Source organism: Podarcis vaucheri, assembly GCF_965113315.1.
Source record: "Podarcis vaucheri genome assembly, chromosome: 7".
Lineage (NCBI taxonomy): Eukaryota > Metazoa > Chordata > Lepidosauria > Squamata > Lacertidae > Podarcis > Podarcis vaucheri.
The window spans coordinates 29,413,988-29,434,247 of record NC_138765.1 but is presented as its reverse complement, the minus strand read 5'-3'; the positions used below and the strand labels follow the sequence as shown (position 1 = coordinate 29,434,247).

Here is a 20,260-nt window from a genome sequence, read left to right as displayed (position 1 = left end):
GAGGCAGCAAAGCGAGGGACTGAGGGACTCCTCCAACGACAAGGGTTGGGGAAGAAGAGAAAGGGCTATTCCGCTCCAGTCATGGGAGGGGAATATGTACTGGCCCAACTGGTGTGCGGTCTTCGGAAAGCGGGGTGCGGGAAGGAAGCCTAGGCTCGGGGTCCACCGACCTCGGCGGAGAAAGGCAACAACCGGAGCCGATGACGAGCCGGCGCGTGCGTGCAGCGGCTGGCCTCGAGCTCGGGAAGCTGCACGCGGCGATGTTGACGCGGGGCGCGCGAGAGCTTGGGGGCGGGGGGGGCGGGAGAGAGAGAGAAACAGTTGGCAGCACCAGGCGCTGTTACTTATTGTGCTGCGGACGCTGCCAGCAACTGCAGTGGTTGTGCGGCGGCGGCCGCCGCAGAACGTCCTCGTCAGTCAGCTGAGCTGCCTGGCGGCGTAGGGAGCCGAGGGGCGGGGCTTCCTTTCTGAAGGAGCTGAGGGTGGGGGTCCTCCGGCGCCTTCGGTGAAACGGCGCCGGCCCAGAGCGCTTCTAGGAGGCTGCCTTTGTGCGCGACGTAAAGCCCTCTTTCCCTCCCTCCAGCCCCGTGTCACCTGTGGAAAAGGGGGCTGGATCCAGTGACGCAACTCGGAAAACTGTTAGGGAAGCCAGAGCAGTAAAGTGAGTGGGAGGCGGTGTCGCTGCTTTAACCCACGTTTCCTTTTTGAAAGAGAAACATAAGTCAGTGTTTCCCAACCTTTTTTGGACTCGCCCGCCTCCCTCCAGGCAACATCTCGCGGCACACTAGTGTGCCGCGGAACACCGGTTGGGAAACACTGAACTAGATGAGTCACTGGCCTCATCCAGCAGGACTATTCTTTTGTCCTTAGCTCCAGCCAGCACCATGCTGGCCAAAGGTGATAGGAGTTGCAGTCCAAAGCATCAAAAGAGAACCAAACTGGTGAAGGTTGACATAAATACATGCATCTGATGAAGCGAGCTCTGGTCAACAACATATTATGCTATGGTAATAAATATTGTTTGTCTTTGCTGGTGCCAATGGGGTGCCATTCAGATGCTAGGGACTACAACTTCCATCATCCATGGCTATTGGCTATGCTGACTGGGGCTTCTTATTGTACTGGCCCAACAACACCAGGAGGGCACCAATTTGGCTAAGGCACCATTGGCATATTCCCCAAACAACGATCATCTTAATAGTAACAGAATCACAATGGTTAAAACCAACAGATAATGCCTTCTTAACTATGCACAGCATAGGGTTTGAACAGGACACCTTTTTAGTGGGTGGGGAGGTTGTTGGCAGAGGCTATTCCTTGGCAGGAACTCCCTTCCATTAGAGGTCCATCAAACTTAAATAAGTTCCAGAAGAGCTTAAGGCTTTCCTCTTTGGGGCTCGCATTCAGTGGGACATGGTTAAGCAGGTGTGGAATATCTGTAATTAAATGGGGAGGCAATCACTGGAGCTCTGTTGATGCTTGAAGGATCAATGGATTTGGCCCATTAGTTTAATGGAGGCACCAAACCAGAGCCTAGCTTTTCCCAATGTAAAATTATTTGCATCCTATTTCAAGCCAAAAAACCCTATCCCTACAAGCGCCATTCTTTCCACAATTTTCACGGCCCACAAAGGTGTGCTTCATTTCTGAACACCTAAGAGCAGGGGCTCCAAATATTATCTACCCAGATCACAACTTGCCAGAGGGAAGGTAACTCCGTTGGCCTCCCAGGTTGACAAAATTTTGATTGCTTTGTTATCAGTTGAGGAGGAGGAGGGAGGGGTGAGATGGTTGGAGAGGAGAGAGAGGGAGAGGGAGACTAACCCCCTGCCAGGAAGGGCTATTCAGGGCTGGTTCCTGTAATAAAGTGATTTAATAGATCTGAAGAGGCCAGTTCCCTTCTTTCTCCCACAGTTACTTCCTGTGGGTTATCATTCACATGTGTAAATGACCAGGAGAGGGTTATCAATGGGCTCTGCTGCACTTAAAGCAGACCTTGTCTGGTTCGAGGACATTGTCCATGGACAAAGAACACACGCTTTTTCTGTGATGCTCTCCCAGTTTTGTCTACTCATTTCTGGTTGACCAATGACTTGATGAGAAATGGTCAACCCATTTGGAATATTATCAAATCGTAATGATGACGATGAGGATATCAAAAGCTGCAGTAGTTGTTGTATTTATCATTTTATTTAACAAAATTTATATATCACTTGACTGAAAAAAGCAACCCTCTAAGTGGTTTGGGGGGGGGAGTAAAATAAAACATTTAAGATTATTAATCCAAAGCAAGGAAAAACATTTCAAAATCAACAATAAGCTAACATGATATTAAAATACACACCAACATGTCTGGAAATGCTTGCCTAAGGAAGCTTTAAGTAGACCCTGACAGCATGTATGCCAGGCATAGGCAAACTCCAGCCCTTCAGATGTTTTGAGACTACATCATCCCTGACCACTGGTCCTGTTGGCTAGGGATGATGGGAACTGTAGTTCCAAAAACATCTGGACAGTCGGAGTTTGCCTATGCCTGATAAATGCAGTGAAGATGCCTGCAGGATATAAGTGGAGGTCCTAGCACACTAAAAGTTTAGCATTTACACAGCAATTTAGAGTGATCAAAAGTCACCACGTACATTATATCTAGAAGTTCTTGCAATAGTCCTGTAAGATAATAACCTGTTTGCTCCTTTTTGCAAGGGAGGGCAGCTGAGCCTAAGCTGAGCCTTGTGGGTTCATGACTAATGAGCAAATTTGAAACTGAGATTTCTCAGCTCACACTCTTGGCCTCTTTTTCTTCTGCCCATGGACCACTTGAAAATATTATTATTATTATTATTATTATTATTATTATTATTATTATTATTATTATTATGCCTGTTTTAGCAGTTGTAATGCTGCATGGTTTTGAACTGTATTTTGATTGCTTCTTTTTATTTCCTGTATTTTATTTTATTACAGTTTGAATTATATGAAATACAATAAAATGCAGCATGTAAGAAATAAGAGAGGCAATCAGAATACAATTTTAAAAATCAATATATTTAATGTGATGAGGGTGGTCTCTCCCATCTTCAACCACAAATGCACAGGCACAGTTTTGAACACCTGGATGAAGCTCAGGGACTACAGCTGGAGACAACCCTTGTGTGAAAGGATCTTCTCATGTGATTCTACAAAAAGAGGCAGGGATAACGTCCCTGTACACCAGAGAGTGTACAACACTTTTTCCCCAATCTACAGATATGGACAGGTAGTTCAGGGAAGAGAGAATGAAAAGGTAGAATGGGCTGTACCAGTTCAGACTGCAGGAGGTGGGAAATCACATTTAAAAACCAAGTAGAAAAAAACCCAAACACAACAGGGCAAACACTGAATTTCAGACTTTCCCCCTGATGTTCTAACTTCCTGCTTGAAGGAAGACCGTTCCCTACCTGCGGAGCATCCGCATTACACACAGAAGGTCCTAGAGTCACTTCCCAGCATCTCTAGGAATGCCTCCAGCCTGGCTCTGGAGAGCTGCAGCCGCTCAGTGTAGCCAAAACTGAGGTAGATGGACTAATGGCCTGGACCCCATGGAAGGCAGCTCTCTACTTAGTATCAATGGCTTAGCTGCCATCATCCTGTAACCTTTCAAGCTGTTCAACCTTAGAGCAACTATGGCATGAGAAGCTAAGCAGGGCTCTCCATTCACTCTTCAGCACTCTCACACCAAGTGAACCCCTTAACACATAATCAAAGCAGGAACCTATAAACCTCAGGGGCAGATCTGAGCTTAGGAAACTATTCAGATTCCATGGCCCAAGACAGGAGACATGAGGGAAGTCACTTTTTCTCAGGGTGCCTTGCGTCTGTATGTGTGCTAAGTAATCTTCAACCTGAATGAATGGTGATCAGGCAAGCTATGGTGATGGGTGAATGAATGAATGAATTGCGATCAGGCAAGCTAAAGGATGCCTCTCTTCGATTCTAAATGGGGCCTTGATTTGTTAGTTTAGATTAAAATAATCTCATCCTTACTGGCAATTTCGGGCACTTCTTCCTGCATCCCCGATTTAGCATTAAAGGTGCCAAGATGAGAGTGCTTGGAAATGTCTAGAAAGGGCAGCCCTGGGCATTAGGACCAGCTAACCCAACTACCAGCCACTCTCTCATGTCACTGTGGCTTTGTGAATGATCAGGGTATCCAAACAGGGACCCTTCACAGCTTCCAAAGGTCTTCTAGCAAGCAGGAAAGAAGACAAAGAATTTTGTGGCCCCCCTTAAATGCAAACTGACTTAGCTGAGAGTCACCAAATATTAAATACTGTGATTAGAGCCGGAAGGGTCATATTTTCCCTGTCAAGGGCTGCACCCCCCCCCCAAAAAAAAGGAATTTGTTAGATGGGAGGGAAGGAGTGCCAGCCTGACATGGGTGAGAGAATATGGGGCAGTAATCTACTTGAGAGAGATAATATAGGGAGGTGATGATCTGAGGGAGAGAGAAATGTGGGGTGGTGCTGAGGGGCAGAGAGAGAAAGAGAGAATATGGGGTGCTGGTGGTCTTAAAGAGACAGAGAAAAATATAGGGTGGTGGTGATGTTACCTTTCCCACTTCTTTGGCACCTGCATAAAATCAGGCCTGAGACTGCAAGTTGCCTTCCCCTGGAAGTGTGTTGGACCAAGACTGAGGAGATGAAACCTACAGGATAAGGTTGGCTTAGTCACTATCTCTTAAGCCTAACCTACCTCACAAAGTTACAGTGCGAATAGGGGGGGGGAGCACTGTGCATTGTCCTGAGCTCCTTAAGCCCTGGGGGGGGGTCTACATTTGAAAAATTTAATAAATTTATCACAGAAAGCTACTTTATAGCAGCCTATTAATCAAGTATTGTCTACTCTGACTGGCAGTGGGTCTCCAGAGCCTCTGACTAAAGGGATGGTGGTACCCAATATTTTTAGCTGTAAATGGCAGGGACCACTTGCTAGCAAACCATGTGTTTTACCACTGAGTGATGTCTGTCCCCCCCCCCCGCAACTTTGAGAGACTTCTCTTGTGATACATTCCAGGGCGGAGAACCTTCTTGGTCCAGTGGGCCCGTTCCCCCCCCCCACCTTGACAGACCAACTTTGACAGATGGGCAAGATCCAACCACCTCTTGGGGGGAGGGAATTACTGTCCAACAAGGCTGAACTCCCCACACATCCTGTTTTCTGCTGGCCTCAGGTGTGGGTGTGGTTTCAGGGGAAGCCTGGGAGGCCGGGTATGGCTCGCCAACCCAGCTCCACAACCCAGAATTAAATTAACAGAGAAGATGGTGTGTGTACGTTCCAGTGAAAATCTCAACATTTTATGTACAGTATTATACTTTTTTCTTTCCTCATGAAATTCAAGGGGGCTCATTAGGGCACAGAAGGAGGGCCCCATCCAGGCACTGACCAGCCTCTGCTAGGGCTATTACATTATATGCCTTCAGATCCTGCCTTAAGGACATGTGAATGCAATTGCTAATAATCCCAGATACAGTGGTACCTCGGGTTACATATGCTTCAGGTTACAGATGCTTCAGGTTACAGACTCTGCTAACCCGGAAGGAGTACCTTGGGTTAAGAACTTTGCTTCAGGATGAGAACAGAAATCGCGCGGCAGCGGGAGGCCCCATTAGCTAAAGTGGTGCTTCAGGTTAAGAACAGTTTCAGGTTAAAGACAGACCTCCAGAATGAATTAAGTACTTAACCCGAGGTACCACTGTACATTATACAGGTGGCCCAAAGAGATCCATTTTCCCTCCTGCTTTTCCAGCATTAAGAACTGAATGCTGACAATCCCTATGACTGTCAGTGTTCAGTCCAGTTGTAGACACAGAATTTTGCTCTGGAATGCAGACATTTGCCAATGTTTGGGGCATTCATTGTAACATGACAGTCCAGCAGAGGAGGGGAAAGGTGCAGCTAAAGGGTTTGCAAGGCAGGTGTAAAAGACTAAGATGAAGAGCTCCAGAGATCCCATATAAGGCCACCTTTCTAGCACCAGAATAGAGGGAGAGGGGAAGGGGGAGGGGAGGAAGAGGGAGTCTTGATGTGGATACACAAGTCACTATATTCACAAGACACAAGTTCAATACAGTACAGTATTCAGGAAACTGAACTGTACTGATTTCACTATCAATTGCAAGGTGGGTTGTAGCTCTCTGTTCAACTCCTTTTACTGATAACAATCTCCTGCCCCTGTGGTTTTCAAGCTGTGGACATTAGCTTGTCAGCTGATGAGCCCCCAAACCGCAGAGGGTTTGGAGGGGCCTGTTGTAGTTTGCATACTCAGCTCAGAATGGCCTCTCATTTGCCCCGTGTAAAGCAAGAGCACACCTTAAAAACACAGCCAGCACTGTTCTGCATTTGTACACTGCTGGGGAAGATACATAGGGCTAGATATGGAGGCAACCAGTGATACTCCTGGGGAAACACTGATCAGCTCACAATGAACCCCAGGTTCCCCCAGAATACAGATTGTCAACCCACTCTAAAGAAGGGCTGTAAAGCACTCTGCACAACTAGAAAGTGCCACATAGTAAGAACAACCACAAGCAACACTATTTAGTCCTGCTCTGCATGTTGCACAAAATGGTGGTATAGTCTGCAGATTTTCAGATTGCAGAGGAAGGGAGTGGCTTATTTTATTCAGAAAAATAAAATACATCCTACAAGGAGGGGAGGCAGCACACCCAGGAAGAAGCTTTCTATCCCATCTCCTCTTTCTTTGCTGCATTAGTGTTCCAATTGCAGGAAGTTTGGAGGGAGGGGCTTCCATAGATGCCAGAAATCATGAGCAAGCGCACTCATATGCGTGCACAATCTGGCCCATAAAGGGATCTCTGCTGCAGTGAACCAGCCCAGGTGAGATAAACCTTGCTGACCCCTGCCCTAGATAGACCTGGCACCAACATCTGGCATCCTCTGGCAGCTGCTGGCGCCCAGCACCTCAACTGGGTCCAACAGGGCAGATACAGTACAGTCGTACCTTGGAAGTCAAACAGAATCCGTTCCGAAAGTTCGTTCGACTTCCAAAACTTTCAGAAACCAAAGTGTGGCTTCTGATTGGCTTCAGGAAGCTCCTGCATCCAATCAGAAGCCACAGAAGCCCCGCTGGACGTTCAGCTTCCCAAATCAGTTCACAAACCAAAACAGTCACTTCCAGGTTTGTGGCGTTCAGGAGCCAAAGCATTCGAGAACTAAGCTGTCTGAAAACCAAGGTACAATTGTACTTCCTTTAGGTCCTACCACCTGCTACAATTCCAGGGCCAAATCAACTAGGTAAGAGTAATGGATGGCTGCGAAGCCACCATTTTAAGCTGCTCATCATGTCCCAGAGCAGTGCTGTGGGGGCGCATTGTAATTAAAATGGTGGATGGCTCTCAGCAACCCAACACAGATTGCAGAGCTGATACCCACCTCCTGGAAGCCCACCAGAGGGGTCATTGTAGTGGCTGGCGCACGCACACACACACACACACACACACACACACACACAGAGAGAGAGAGACTCTCAGCTTATGAGTCAGTCATCATTTTCTGGTCACCACCAATCCAGTCCCCCATGCCCTCTGGCATGCCCAGATGGTTTGGGAGAGAGGCAGGGTCTTCACTCATTTCCATGGGTGCAAAGGAGGTTAAAAAGCAGCAGGAGTCCTGCCTGCTGTTTAGACACGGCTCTAAAAAACTGCAGAGGAAATTCAGCGTGATGCTATCAGAGGTCTGGAGACACTGATTAGTCAGCTACTAGATTTGTGGGTGCATGAGAAACTGATGACAAAAGGAGACCACCAATGGCATTTTGTTGGGGGGGGGCTCATACTTGGAGCCACCCTTGACTTGTTTTTCATTGTTATCTTGCCTTTGGCTATGGAGATTCTCTTTAAACAAAGAAAGGCATGGACTTCTCTCTAGTCCAAGGGTGGGGAACTAGGTGCTGTTAAGACCCCTAACTCACTTCTGCCCTAGACACCACGGCCATTGGTCAGGGATGATGGGAATCGCAATCCACTAACATGCTGTGAGTCTTAGGTTCCCCACTCCTGATTTCATCTGTAACCTTTACATTTTTCCCTTAAAAATATGGGCAACCTGATTTATAACAGTAGTAGTACTAAGTGCATCCTCAGGACTCCCACACCACATGCACTGCAATGAAGAATGAATTGAGGAGGCTGGAATTTTGGGTTATTTTTCTTGAATCGGAGGGTGCGAGGCAAAACAAAGCTGTTAGGACACCAGAGACACTCCAACTATTTAATTTTCTGTGAGGGTGCAAGACTATTAGTGCCTGCAATCAGAAAACTAGACTGTCTGGGGCAATAAATGCTGGGGAGAGCAGAGGACTCCCACCCCGCCTCCAGTACCTGAAGTTGCCTCTGCATTTCATAAACCCTCACTCAAGCACAAAAGGGAAGGCCACTTTGCTTAGAACAGGAATCAGGCATTTCTACATAGATGCAGAACCAGTTCCAAAAAAATGGACTTGCATTGGGCTTCATTCTCCCAATTTCAGCCAACACTAAAAAATTCAGCCACATACCAAAGTGACTGGCTGTGTAGCTAAAACAAAGCGTTGGTCCTCTTCACTTATATCCTCATGCTGCAATCTGCATCCCTCTGGAACAAGGAAATCAGCATTCCATGTTTATTCCCTCTGGGCTTTTCCATCAATATATCCAGGCCCTGACCTGGGGAAACCATTCTCTGAGGGCAGAGGGGGAGTAAAATGCAGAAATCAGGGGTCACATCCATTCTCTCTTTTCTTTTTTACAGATTTGCCATCTGCCTGGTGGGAAGGAAAGCAAAACCCCAGGAAAGAACTGAGTACTTGGAATCAAGAGAAGTTCTCAAAAGAAGCCATTTACTGTTTCCATATATAAAGCAACCCACTTGCTCTAGAGTAATGCCACCATAACAGCAACAAAGCAAATGATTTTAGGATTTCAGCACCTGGCACCTAATGAACAGACATTATAAAAATCCAAATTCCCACCCCAGAATCAACAGTGATTCACTTTAAACTTTTACACACATGCAACACAAGTTCATTTGCCCCTGCCGTCCTCCCTGCCAAGCTAAATTCCTTGTTGAGTTTATTTAAAACATCTTCTGAACTTTATGTGTCCACTTCTGTTGCAACAAACTTTCATTAAGGGTGGAATCCAAAATGCACTTATTTGTGGGTAAACCCCAGGTTAACACAATAGCTTACTTCTGAGTAAACATGCATTGTAAGGCTGAAATTCTTTGCAAATGTACCTGAGAGTAAACACCACTAATCTCACTGGAAGTTATTTCTGAGTAAATATGCAGAGGACTGGGCTGTACAGGGAATCTGTGCCACCGAACTGAGTGGAACTCACACACACAAAAACATGTGCTTGAAGCTTCTTCCAGACTATCAGTATTGACAAAGTGAGTAGGTTTTCTTCTGAACAGGAGTTCCTCATTTTAGCAGGATTACTCATGCTCAGATGCTTAGCACCTAGCCTTCCATCTGAAATGGAAGTGTATTTGTGTGTGTACTTGATTTCCTTTATTTTGGAGTATCAGCTCACCAATCTCAAGCCTCTACTACAACATCAAAATGGTTTCTGCCATCAATTCCTTGGCCAGTACAAAAAGGGACAGAGAGATAAGAAAAACGATTTACACACAAAAAGGAAAAACAAATCCTCTACTCACAATTTATCTTGCCCCCCCTCCATTACAAGGTTTGCAAAGAGGCTCCACGAAGACACAAATGAAAATATTTGCCATGGAGTCCAAAAGAAAAGTAGGCTGATCTAGAAGTGGCTCCAAAAATTTTATTTGTGGTGGGAGGGGGAACTAACTTTGTTAGCTAACTGAAGAACCTTGTGCAATGTCTCTGCAACTGTTGACTCCATTATGGATGCTAATAGGTAGCTTCAAAAAGAACAGGAAACTATGCTGACCTATTTGAAAAAAAATCAAAAACCAACAATCTGATGCTACCTTGATTAGGCCTAACCAAAGCACTACAAAATAATAAGCAAGTTTTCAAGTTCTCCAGAAGTCTATCAGGCTGCTTATTAAACAAAAGTGGGGTTAGAGGAGAGAAAGCAGGACAGAAGTCTGCATTGAGGATGCACTTACCTTGGAGTAAGTCCCAGTGAACTCAATGGGGATTACTTCTGAGTAGACATATATAAAAGCACAGTTTTACAATGAAGTGTAGGGTGAAACAGGAGGCTTGGTGTAATCCTATGCATGTTTACTCAAAAGTAAATTTCACTGTGTTCAATGGGGCTTTCTCCCAGGTAAGTGCATAAAGGATCCCAACCTATATTAAAACAGGTTCTAGTAGATGCTTATGCAGATCTCAAGTTGCATTGAGATCTGGTGGGACAAAGGCACAAATGATAGCTGATCCTCATATTTAAAAGGATCAGCATCCACTAGTTACTTATATCCAGCCCTAAATGAAATGCAAAGGTCTCTTGCAAGAAAGAGAACATAAAAAAATGAGAAACACAGCAGTTTTCATATTAGCAAAGCTTGACATTCATTTCAGGTGACATCTTCAGTAACAAAAAGTAATCCTCAGTATATATGTAAAAAGTGATCCTGTATACCAGGGCAAAATACAGCTGTAAAAGAAGCTGCTGATCCAATGTGTGGTTCCATCTCATCTAGGCAACCCAAAAAATTAAAAAGCATTATCATAAGGTTTGGCTTATAGGAGGGTCCACCTAATCTGAAAATATGTTAAACCTGCAAGCAGGGAATGAAGATGACTGTTGCTTGTCCCACCAAGTAATTCAGAGCCAGGCTCTCTCAGAACATGGAAGATCCATTTAGCTACAATACCTAATAGCCATTAATCAGTCTTTTCCACCATGAGCTTCTCTGTTCCTTAAAAGCTACCTACTCCAGTGCCATCATCACATATTGGAATAGTGAATTATATAATTTCAATATGTGGAGAGACCCATCAATTTCTTTCCCTCCCATTCATAATATTATAAACCTCTATCATCATTACACACAACCATTTTTTAATCTCTTAAACCAAGGTGGGGGAACTTGTGGCCCTTTCCGAAGTTGATGAACTTCAGCTCACATCAGCTGCTCTAAACCACTGGATGAAACCATATTGCATCAAAGGTTGACCCCCAAAGTAAGCCCCTTGAATACCCTTGCCATCTACACCCACAAAAGTACCACACCTCATACTGGTGGTGGCATGGACAAAACAAATCCTTAAAGGACCTTCTGAAACTGCAGCTAACTATTCCCCCCAAAAGTGACTCAGGTGAGCAACAAGATGGTTTGCTAAAGGGAAATATTGGCAGCGCAGCACAGGTGTCAGGAAGAGTGTGGCACCAAAGGGGAAGGCTTACCGGTAATTTTTTTAGCAAAGCATTTTGCAATCAACTTTACAAAACCTTCTAGAGCTTTGATATCCCGATGTAAAAGAGGGCATCCTTTGAATTATAACAATATGCATTCAGGCATCATGTTATCATTTTTGTAACTGTTTAAAGCTCGTATTAAGATGCCTGGCTATCGTACTTTCAAGTCTGGTCCCATCTGGATTTTGTGCTGCAACACTGTACCCCGTGTCCCTGCATGACCTTCCCAACATTACAGTCATGGAAATCAAAGCAAAAAGCCTCCCCCACTTCCAACTGGGAGAGGGAAAGTTTTAAACATGTGGAACACTGTATCTCAGCATCTTCTACAACTGCCAATTTCCTGTCGTCATTTTGATCCGTGTTTTACCGGCGTTCTCTTTTTTTCTTTTTCTTTTAAAGCTACATTAACACCACCTCACGCCTGGTTAACACAGCAATAATCCCGGCGCGCGCTCCCTCGCCCCTTTCCCCCCTTCTCAAGGCAAATCCCCAAGCGACCCATTTTGAAAAGGAGGTGGGGGGGGGGAATGAAATCAATCTGATATCACTTTACAGCAACCTAACTCTTGAACCCTGAGATCACGGGAAGAAAAGGAACCCAGGAACTGACCCTCCTGGCCTCGAGAAAGAGAGAGAGAGGCCTAGTGCCGTGGGTGGATAGAAGCAGCAAGGAAGGAAGATCGGGGGTGGGGTGGGGACCAGGCAGGCGGCCTGCACTCAAATCCGGTATACAGCCAGGCACCGAACCGAGTAAAGAGCCAAGGGGGGGGGGGATTTCCTCCTCAGTAAAGAGTAGAGAGAAAGTGAGAAACTAGCTGCCCCCTCTTTTTTAGATAGGGGGGCAGATCTCCCCGTCCACATAGCCCGGTTTGCTCCGGATCAGCTCAGCCCACGAGGCCTGCAGCAGTTCCCAAACTTCGCGCGCGTGCAAACTCCACCCCGGCTGCGTCCAGCCTGGAAGGCCCACGCCAAGGCGGCGCCCTAGGCCCCAGGCCGGGGTCGCCCGGGCTCAGCCTTCCTCGGGCCCGCCCACCCCCCCCAGCCGCTCAGGACCAAGGCAGCCCCGCTTCCCTGCCGCCGCCCCCCCCTCAAACCCCTTACCTGATGCACGAAAACATCCACGGGGCTATCGAGGGCGATGCCTTCCTTGGTGGTCATGGAGAGGAAGCCGAAGCCCATCCGCACGTTGAACCACTTACAGATCCCGGCGCCATGCAGGAGCGGCTGGCTCTCCTCGTCCGGCCGGGGCGAGTCCCCCGTGGGCTCTTCCTCGCCCGCCTTGGCGCAGCCACCTGGAAACATACGCGCCGAGGATCATCAGCCGGAGTCCAGCCAAAGGAGGGGGGTCCCCCTCCCCGCTCCTCCCAAGGGCCAGCGGGTGCGCAACAGAGGGAGCGCGGGACCTCCGGGGGCCACCCAGGGTTGGGACGCCCGAGAGGGGGCTCACCTCCCGGCCGGCCCCCCAGCCCCCCGCGGGAAACGCCATCGTCGTCCTCGGAGAGCTCCAGCCCTGCAGAGCGCGCAGAAGGCTAGGCAGGAAGCCATGCAGAGAGCAGCCTCGGCTCTGGGGTTATTTGGCCGGGGGGGGGGAGAAAGAGGACTAAATCGCAAGTCTTCATCCATGGAAGATCAGGAAGGGCAGGATTCAAAACATATTAGTGGGGGAGGGATACCAAGAACTCGCTCCCTCTTCCAAATTCCGTAGGGTGCCCAAAAAAGAAAACGCAGCTCCAAAACATCGAAGAAATCGGTGTATTCCAAATCTATGCCATCCCGGGTTGCGGGGTGGATCCCACACTATTTTCACAGGATGGGGGGAGGGAGTAAAAGTAAACTAGTGGATGGGACAGTGTGACACCACTAGTCCATTTTCAAACTATTCTAAAGCATTCGAGGTGTATGTATGGACATTGATTATATGGAAATACAAAATATTTATACACTGGGATGAATACTCTGGGAAGCGAAGTGTTGGTCTGTCGAAACCATTTGGAAATATATACGCTTCTTTAAGCGTATAGATATATACTGTAGTTCCTCTTTAAAAGCAAAGCACAAAATCACAATTCGTGCAATTCAACGCATGTCTACCCTGAGGAAACCTCGCCGCGTTTAATGGGACCTGCTCCCAAGAAAACGTTGCCTAAGTTTATAGCTGCCTAGATACACCCAAAAAGTTTCCAAAATTCCGCCTTCCCCAATTCTTATAAAGAAAAAGCACATGGTGAAGCAAGAAAGTGACTAAACCGACCGCTCGCTCAAAAAGTAACATTTTTGAAAGAATATATGAAAGAATCAACGCAAATCTTTCCTTTTAAAAATGAAGAGGATTGATTGAAAACAGCTGTAAAACTATTCCTAAAATGAAAAGAGGTGAGGGAAAGCTCTTCAGAGCACACCGCTGATTTTCAAAACAGGGATGGAGGGCAGAGATAGAGAAAAAGAGGGGAAAGGAGGAAAGAGTCTTCCTTGAGCGGGGGGGGGGGGAGAGAGAGAGAAGGGAAGGGAAGAATTGGGTATGAAATTTTCACTTAACCTGCAAACTGCTGGTTAGAAACAGACCCCATTCTGCACCCCCGGTGGAAATGGTGGACTCTGGCTGGAGCAGCCTCCCCTCCTCTCTGCCAGCCCGTCTTTGGAGAGGGTGTCAGAGCAGCTCAGCAGCTCCCAAAAAAAAGAGGGGGGGAGAGAAAGGGAGGAGGGGGTGGTGGAAGATTCAAAACAAGCGGAGGGAAGGCGAGAGAAAGGTTTGCTACATCTTCACTGCAACAATAGCAGTGGGAGGGCCCAGGGCCTGCTAAAGCTTCCCAAATTTCTAAGAGACAATAGAATTCCCCTAACGCCAAACCTTGCGCGCTTTCCCCCTCCCCCCGCGGGCCTTCCCTCCCTCCCCCCTGCCTCCTCCCCCCGCCCACCTCGCCGCAATATAAGCGCTCTTCTCCCTTCCTAGGAGACAAAAAAATGTACCCTCCTGCCATCCTGCAAGCTAGGGAGTGGATCTTGCTTCATGTCCATGCTTTTTCTTTCTTTTATGAAACTCAGTTTTCTCCTTCTGCGCTTTTTAAAATCTCGTTGGTTGGAGAGATCACAAGAACCCGGAGGGATCTCGTCCCTGGGATACCTTTCGCCATATGCAGTTTTCACACATGGCTCATTCATTCATCCATCCATTCATTCATATTCTCTCTCTCTCTCTCTCTCTCTCTCTCTCTCACACACACACACACAGCTTTCCCACGTGATACACAATCTCACACACCACACTAGTAATTATACATTCCAAGCGAGATTTTATTTTATTTTTTCAAAGTGGAGGCAGCAGATTGTGCGAATGTGAAACTTCATTGATGGGTAGATTACCTGTCAAGAGGAAAGAAACAAGATCTCCTATCTTGGCTTCTCTTTGCCAGCACTATTAGCTTATATTATTGACCCTCCCCACCCCATGTTCGCCTGCCTAGCAAGCTGGCCTGCGACAAGACCCGCTTGACTCGAAGTGACCTGTTTAAAAGGAGAGCTGCCCCCTCCCTCCCTCTCCCCGCTCATTCCATTTTGGCATGTTAAGCCTCTTCCCTAAACTATCCCTTTCCGCTCCCATCCGCAGCTACTCCTGGGATCTCCCTTGGCTAGCTTTGGGAATGCGAGGAGGGGGGTGAAGAGGTCGGTTTGGTTGGTTCCTTACCTTCCCCACCATCTCTAGTCAATGACTCGAGGGTGGGAGGGAGAGAGAGAGAGAGAGAAAGAGATCGGATCTCAAATTGGAATTTATGAGTCCTTTATCTTTCTCTTCCCCAGTTTGGTGAGCTCAGAAGGTTACCAATTTATCCCGGTGCAATTCTGAAAACATAAAAGTTTGCCTTTGTAGCGGGCAGCGGCAGAAGAAAAGGCAGATTATTTGGGGTACAAATACATTTTCAATTAATTGAACTTAATGCATTTTTTTTTCAATTTTCTGTTTCTTTAAAGAAACATGCCGGAAAGGGTGAATCCCAAGCCAAACGTGTTTGTTTTTTTAGTGTGGGGAGCCGTTGTTTGCTTTAAAAATGAGCATTATCATGAGAAGTTCGATTCCCAGCTTATCTTTAATGAAAGAAAAATAATTGTCCTAAATTGATTCCCACCCCCACCCCCCGGGTTGCAAAATCGAATTCCACCACAAAAGGTGCAATTATATATATATTTTAAAAAAACTAGAAATTCTTGTTTACATGGCGTTAATAAAGCCTCTATCATCGGGAATGGGAAGGTCGGCTATTTGGAGGGAGAGGGGCTCAATCCAGCAAGATATTTGGATGTGGAAGACAACTTCGTCTTTTTCCTGAAATTTCCCCCCATAAGGGAAACAAAATAATATAGAGAGAGATATTAAGTAGCAATATCACCAACATCCCAAGGTGATGGCTTTTTAAAAGAAAATCAGGCAGAGAATAATACGGAGCGGGGAAACCCCTACCTCCACATTACAGTTAATTAGAATACTTCCATAAAAGCAGCAACGAAATGAAATGAAATAAGATATTCAGGGTCGCTTTTACACGCACCAAAAAACAAAAATAATAAAAATGAGGTACTATGCAGCTAACAAAATAGGTTCACCTCAAAATAATACGTTTTGTTTAAAAGGCACAAACCGGTTTTAATACAATAGTTGTGCTGGTGGGGAGAGTTATGACGACCTGGAGATTTTCTCATCCTTCACACCCACCCACCTCTACAAACACCCGTTTCTGAATGTATCCCGATGATGTCTATATTACCCCCGGGAACAGAAGGGCTGACTGATTGGGGCGGGGGCGGGGCCCGAAGGCTGCTTAAAAGACAATCAGAGAAAATGAGAGGCGATCGATGCGCACAAAGTGCTGATGGATAGTGATGGGGGGGCTGGAAATGGGGGGGGGCTTCAAAGGAAAAAAACCGGATGGGGGCGGAAACCCACCTCTCCTCTTATCTATATTGAGCTGGTGAGCCCCTCCCCTGCACTGCCTCTCTCCCTCCCATCCCTAATTGAGGAAGGGGACCCTCGCCTTGGCCCGCCTCGGCTCTCTGCGATTTGGAGTGGGCCTGCTCCCCCCACCCCCGCGGCCTTTTCCCCCACCCTGCGGCTCGCTGATATTTGTCAATTCCATATTTTCAGCGGAAATGGCCTATTTGGCTCCTCTGGAGGGCCGGGGGTGCCGGCGGCTGAGGATTCCCCATCCCCATCTTGAGGGCTCCGCGGGGCAAGCGGGCTTGGCGATGGGGCGGGGAGGTCACGCCTGACCCCAGGATGCTGCATCTGATCATTGGGGGGGGGCAGCAGGAGCGGGAAGGACGAGAGCTCCGTTTCTCCAACGCCACCCCTCCCCCTCCCTTTTTGGGGGAGAGATTTCACGGCTGGCCGAGGACAATGGCCGAATGACCAGTGCGATCTCGGGAGGCAAATAGCCCCTCCATTTCCGGTGCTCAGTTCAAACTGGACAATACCAGCCAGCTATTCCCCTGGAGCAAAGAGGAGCCCTGTTAAAGGGGCAGCGGCTGTGGCAGCTCCAGAAGGAGCACACGCGTGCACAAGCGTGCACACGACCACCAGCACCTTCCACTAGCCCTTTTGCCTCTCCACACGCGTAAGCCTTCTCTTTGCCGCATCTCTGGGCTCCGGAATAGATTTAATCCCGAGGCCACAAGGGCCCCTCCAGGACGAAGAAGTAAGATCCGTGTTTGCCAATGTGGATGGGTCCCTTCACACATTACGTTTCAGAGCACAGGCCTATCGGGTGTTTGTTTAAGGGCGCCCCCGTAGCCGTCGGTACAAACGCGTGCGTGGCAAAGGGAGTTAGGACTGGGTGCTGCGAGGCTGAAATGGCGCCGAAGGTGGGGGAAGGATTAAGGGGTTGTCACGGATGCTACAAGGACGGATGCCACAAGGAGTGGCCAGTGTGGAGGTCAGTGTCCGTCATCCAATCCCCAATTGGAGAGACACCCCATGAAAGCGTACAAACGCTATAATAAAGAGATGGAGGCCTCTGAAAAATGTAGGGCTGGCAACATCAAACAGATCTTGACTTTTTCTTTATGAGCATCTCTCGCGGGAAAACAACAACAACGTCTAACAGGAGACAGCTATCAGTTCTGCTCAGTGGTGTCCAAATTTTTTTCAAAGAGGGTCAGATTTGATAAAGTGAAGGGCCGACCAAAGTAGTTGAGCTTTTTTTAGGACTGAAGTTGTTGACTGCCACAGAGGCCGGATTAGGTCGCCGAAACGGACTTTGGACATGCCTGATTGTCTCTGGCCTAATCCTACTCTCTCTATATGCCTGCAAATGAAATCAAGGGTTAAGTTTAGGAACTGACAATCGCGCAAGACCCATCTATTTCCCCTTCGGAGCAGGGGAATTCTGAATATACGGATAGTCGTCTTGTAATCTGTTTAAAAAAAAAAAAAAATTCCCCCACAAATACTCTTTCAGAATTCTGTGTGGCGGGACGGGGGGCTTTAAAAAAATAAACTTTAAAAAAATCCCTAATGGCTATACCTGGAAATCAAACTGTTTTGTATTGGCATAGTTAAAAGAGGTGATTTGAGGAGCTTTCAAAGGGTGCTTTAAAAAAACTGAACCAAATCTCCCTCGTGCAATTAATATGGGGGGAAGGAGTGAATATGCGGGAGCAAAACTTTAAAGTTTTCCTCCTGTCCGAGGGAGTTTAGGGGATGTACAGCTGAACGGCAACAACATTCTCATCGCTTCTCCATCAAATATAAACGTAGGACTCTCGGGCTTTCCCTATACAGTAGTTGTCTGTGTTAGTGGACATCTTGGTGAAACGTATACGAGCTGGCTGCTTTTCAGCCCTGGGGGGAAAAGGCAGACCGACGGTGCAATTCTCTGCTCGTTTCCTTGGGATTAAGCCCAGGAGGACCCGCACGGGATAGGGGCGGCCAGAGGCAGATTAAAGAGAAGGATATTAGGTACCCTAATTAGGAAGGTTCGTTTTCAGCATAACGTATTCACTGAAATTAGCACCATCCCACCGTTTTCTACAGACGAAACCTATCCGTCCTTGCAAAGAGGAGTCTTTTGTCAGTTCAGTATCCAGCAGGAATAGCCTGTCTTCCTGCACCCCGTCAAGCGCCTGGAACCACTTACTTTGGAGTAAGTCCCATCACCAATACAAATCAATACAAATCTGAGGTTCTGCCCCCCCCAAAAAAGCCTGCCCCCCCAACAAAATCCTGGCTATGCCCATGAGTGCCATGGAACTCAAGGGAGCTTACTTCTGAGTAGACATGAATGGGGCTGCACTGCGAGAGAAAACTGAAAGAGGCCCGTTGATCAGGGCTGCAGCCACGTTATCTTCGCGGGATTACTTGTCACACATCTCTCGACATTTCCCAGAGAGTGGACAGTCTGGCAAAGTGTGGGGGAATTTATTAATTTGTTTAAAAAGTAAAGACAGATAATTTTTCTCCCTGAGCCATATTTAACATAACTGGAGTGTAATCAGGTAAGTCAGTTAATATTGGAAAGTGATTTAAATTGCACTTGTCTCCAGAATGTCCAGCCACTTTGTATGACACATCCCTGACTCTATACTCCTTTTCCCTAGATCAGGCGGAGTGTATGTCTCCTTCTCTGTGTGTATCAGTAAACAGTGTCACATTCTGAGAAACTCTGAAGGAAGAGAAAGGTTATATTAAAGAAGAGCGCGGAGCTGCACGCTCTGTCCAAGGTGCTGATCTGCGCCGCTCAATGCCGCTCTGTAACTCTCCAGGGTGCTGAAAGACACCATGGTTACACACCGTCCAGGATTCGGAGCGGAGAATAAACATAAATTAAAGGAAAACCATATTTGGCAGGACTTGTTCCTCCCTTTAGCTAAATACGTTTCCAGAATCGTCTGATATAAACAATCTCAGGAAGCTCTCCTGGCCTTCCCAGCAATCATCTGAAAGTGTTCTGGTACACTTTGATGCAATGAACTTCCAGTAAAAAAAAAACCTTCTAGGTCCCTGACTCATATGTTCCATAAAGGAGAATATCAAATGTTGAATGTTATGTCTGTCCTTGAACATTGGATCTTAGGGCAGGAGATAACACAGTTGGGGCTCAAAATGGAATGCGTCATGTGCACCAAAGTTCTGTAGTGATTGGGTTTTGATTGGCAAGCCCCATCACACTAGAAGAAGATGGGGACCTGAATGGTGTGAATCTGGGTTGAACGGGGGTCTCCCCCTTCTGCCGCAGCTTCAGCCACTTTGGAAGGGGAGAGCAGATGCCAGTTCTACCCCCAACTTCCTGCAGAGCAGAGAATCCCAATGGAAGCTGGGGGAGGGGCTCAGGGCAACTAAGGCAGGAGGCAGCAGTGACTGAACAGGAACCTGAACAGGGGAGTGTAGTGTTGTCATCTAGAATCAGGCACTGCTTTTGCAGATCAGAACAGAGCCACCCACCCCATAAGATCAGACATTTGCAATCCCAGCATTCCTGTAAGGCAAGCAAGTCTTGTGAGTGAATGTGGTATATCTCATCTTTAAAAGCTTGGTGGGCAGGGTATGGGAACTTGTTGAGTTGAGATATCTTTGTTCTGAACATCTTGCCTTGTTCCTGAACTCCTGAATCATGTCTTCTATGTCTGTTGCTTTGTCTGTACTATTGTTAGTCTGAATAAAGCTCTCTTACTTACTTTAAAGGACCATTTCTTCTTTTTTATTAGACATGACCCCCCCCCCACCAAAATATATATATATATTGGGAACTGTTGTTTGTTAAGGGTACTGAGACCCCTATTCATGTCAGAGAGCTACAATTCTCAGAGGTCCCTAGGAAGAGTGATTGATTGCTAAACCACTCTGGAAATTATAGCTTTGTGAAGGGAATGGGGGTTGCCTA

At 47.1% G+C, this 20,260-nt stretch overlaps 1 protein-coding gene across 1 annotated transcript in view; it reads right to left on the bottom strand.

Moving 5' to 3' along the window:
- Positions 1 to 14,212, bottom strand: part of LIN28A (lin-28 homolog A) — a 51,444-nt gene extending 37,232 nt beyond the window's left edge. Inside the window, exons 1-2 of the mRNA XM_082232152.1 lie at positions 13,930 to 14,212; positions 12,495 to 12,685 (exon numbers count right to left, since the gene is read on the bottom strand). Coding sequence (XP_082088278.1) covers positions 12,495 to 12,685; positions 13,930 to 13,960 — 222 coding nt within the window. The 5' untranslated portion in view covers positions 13,961 to 14,212. The remainder of the gene's footprint in view (positions 1 to 12,494; positions 12,686 to 13,929) is intronic.
- Positions 14,213 to 20,260: the final 6,048 nt, after the last annotated feature.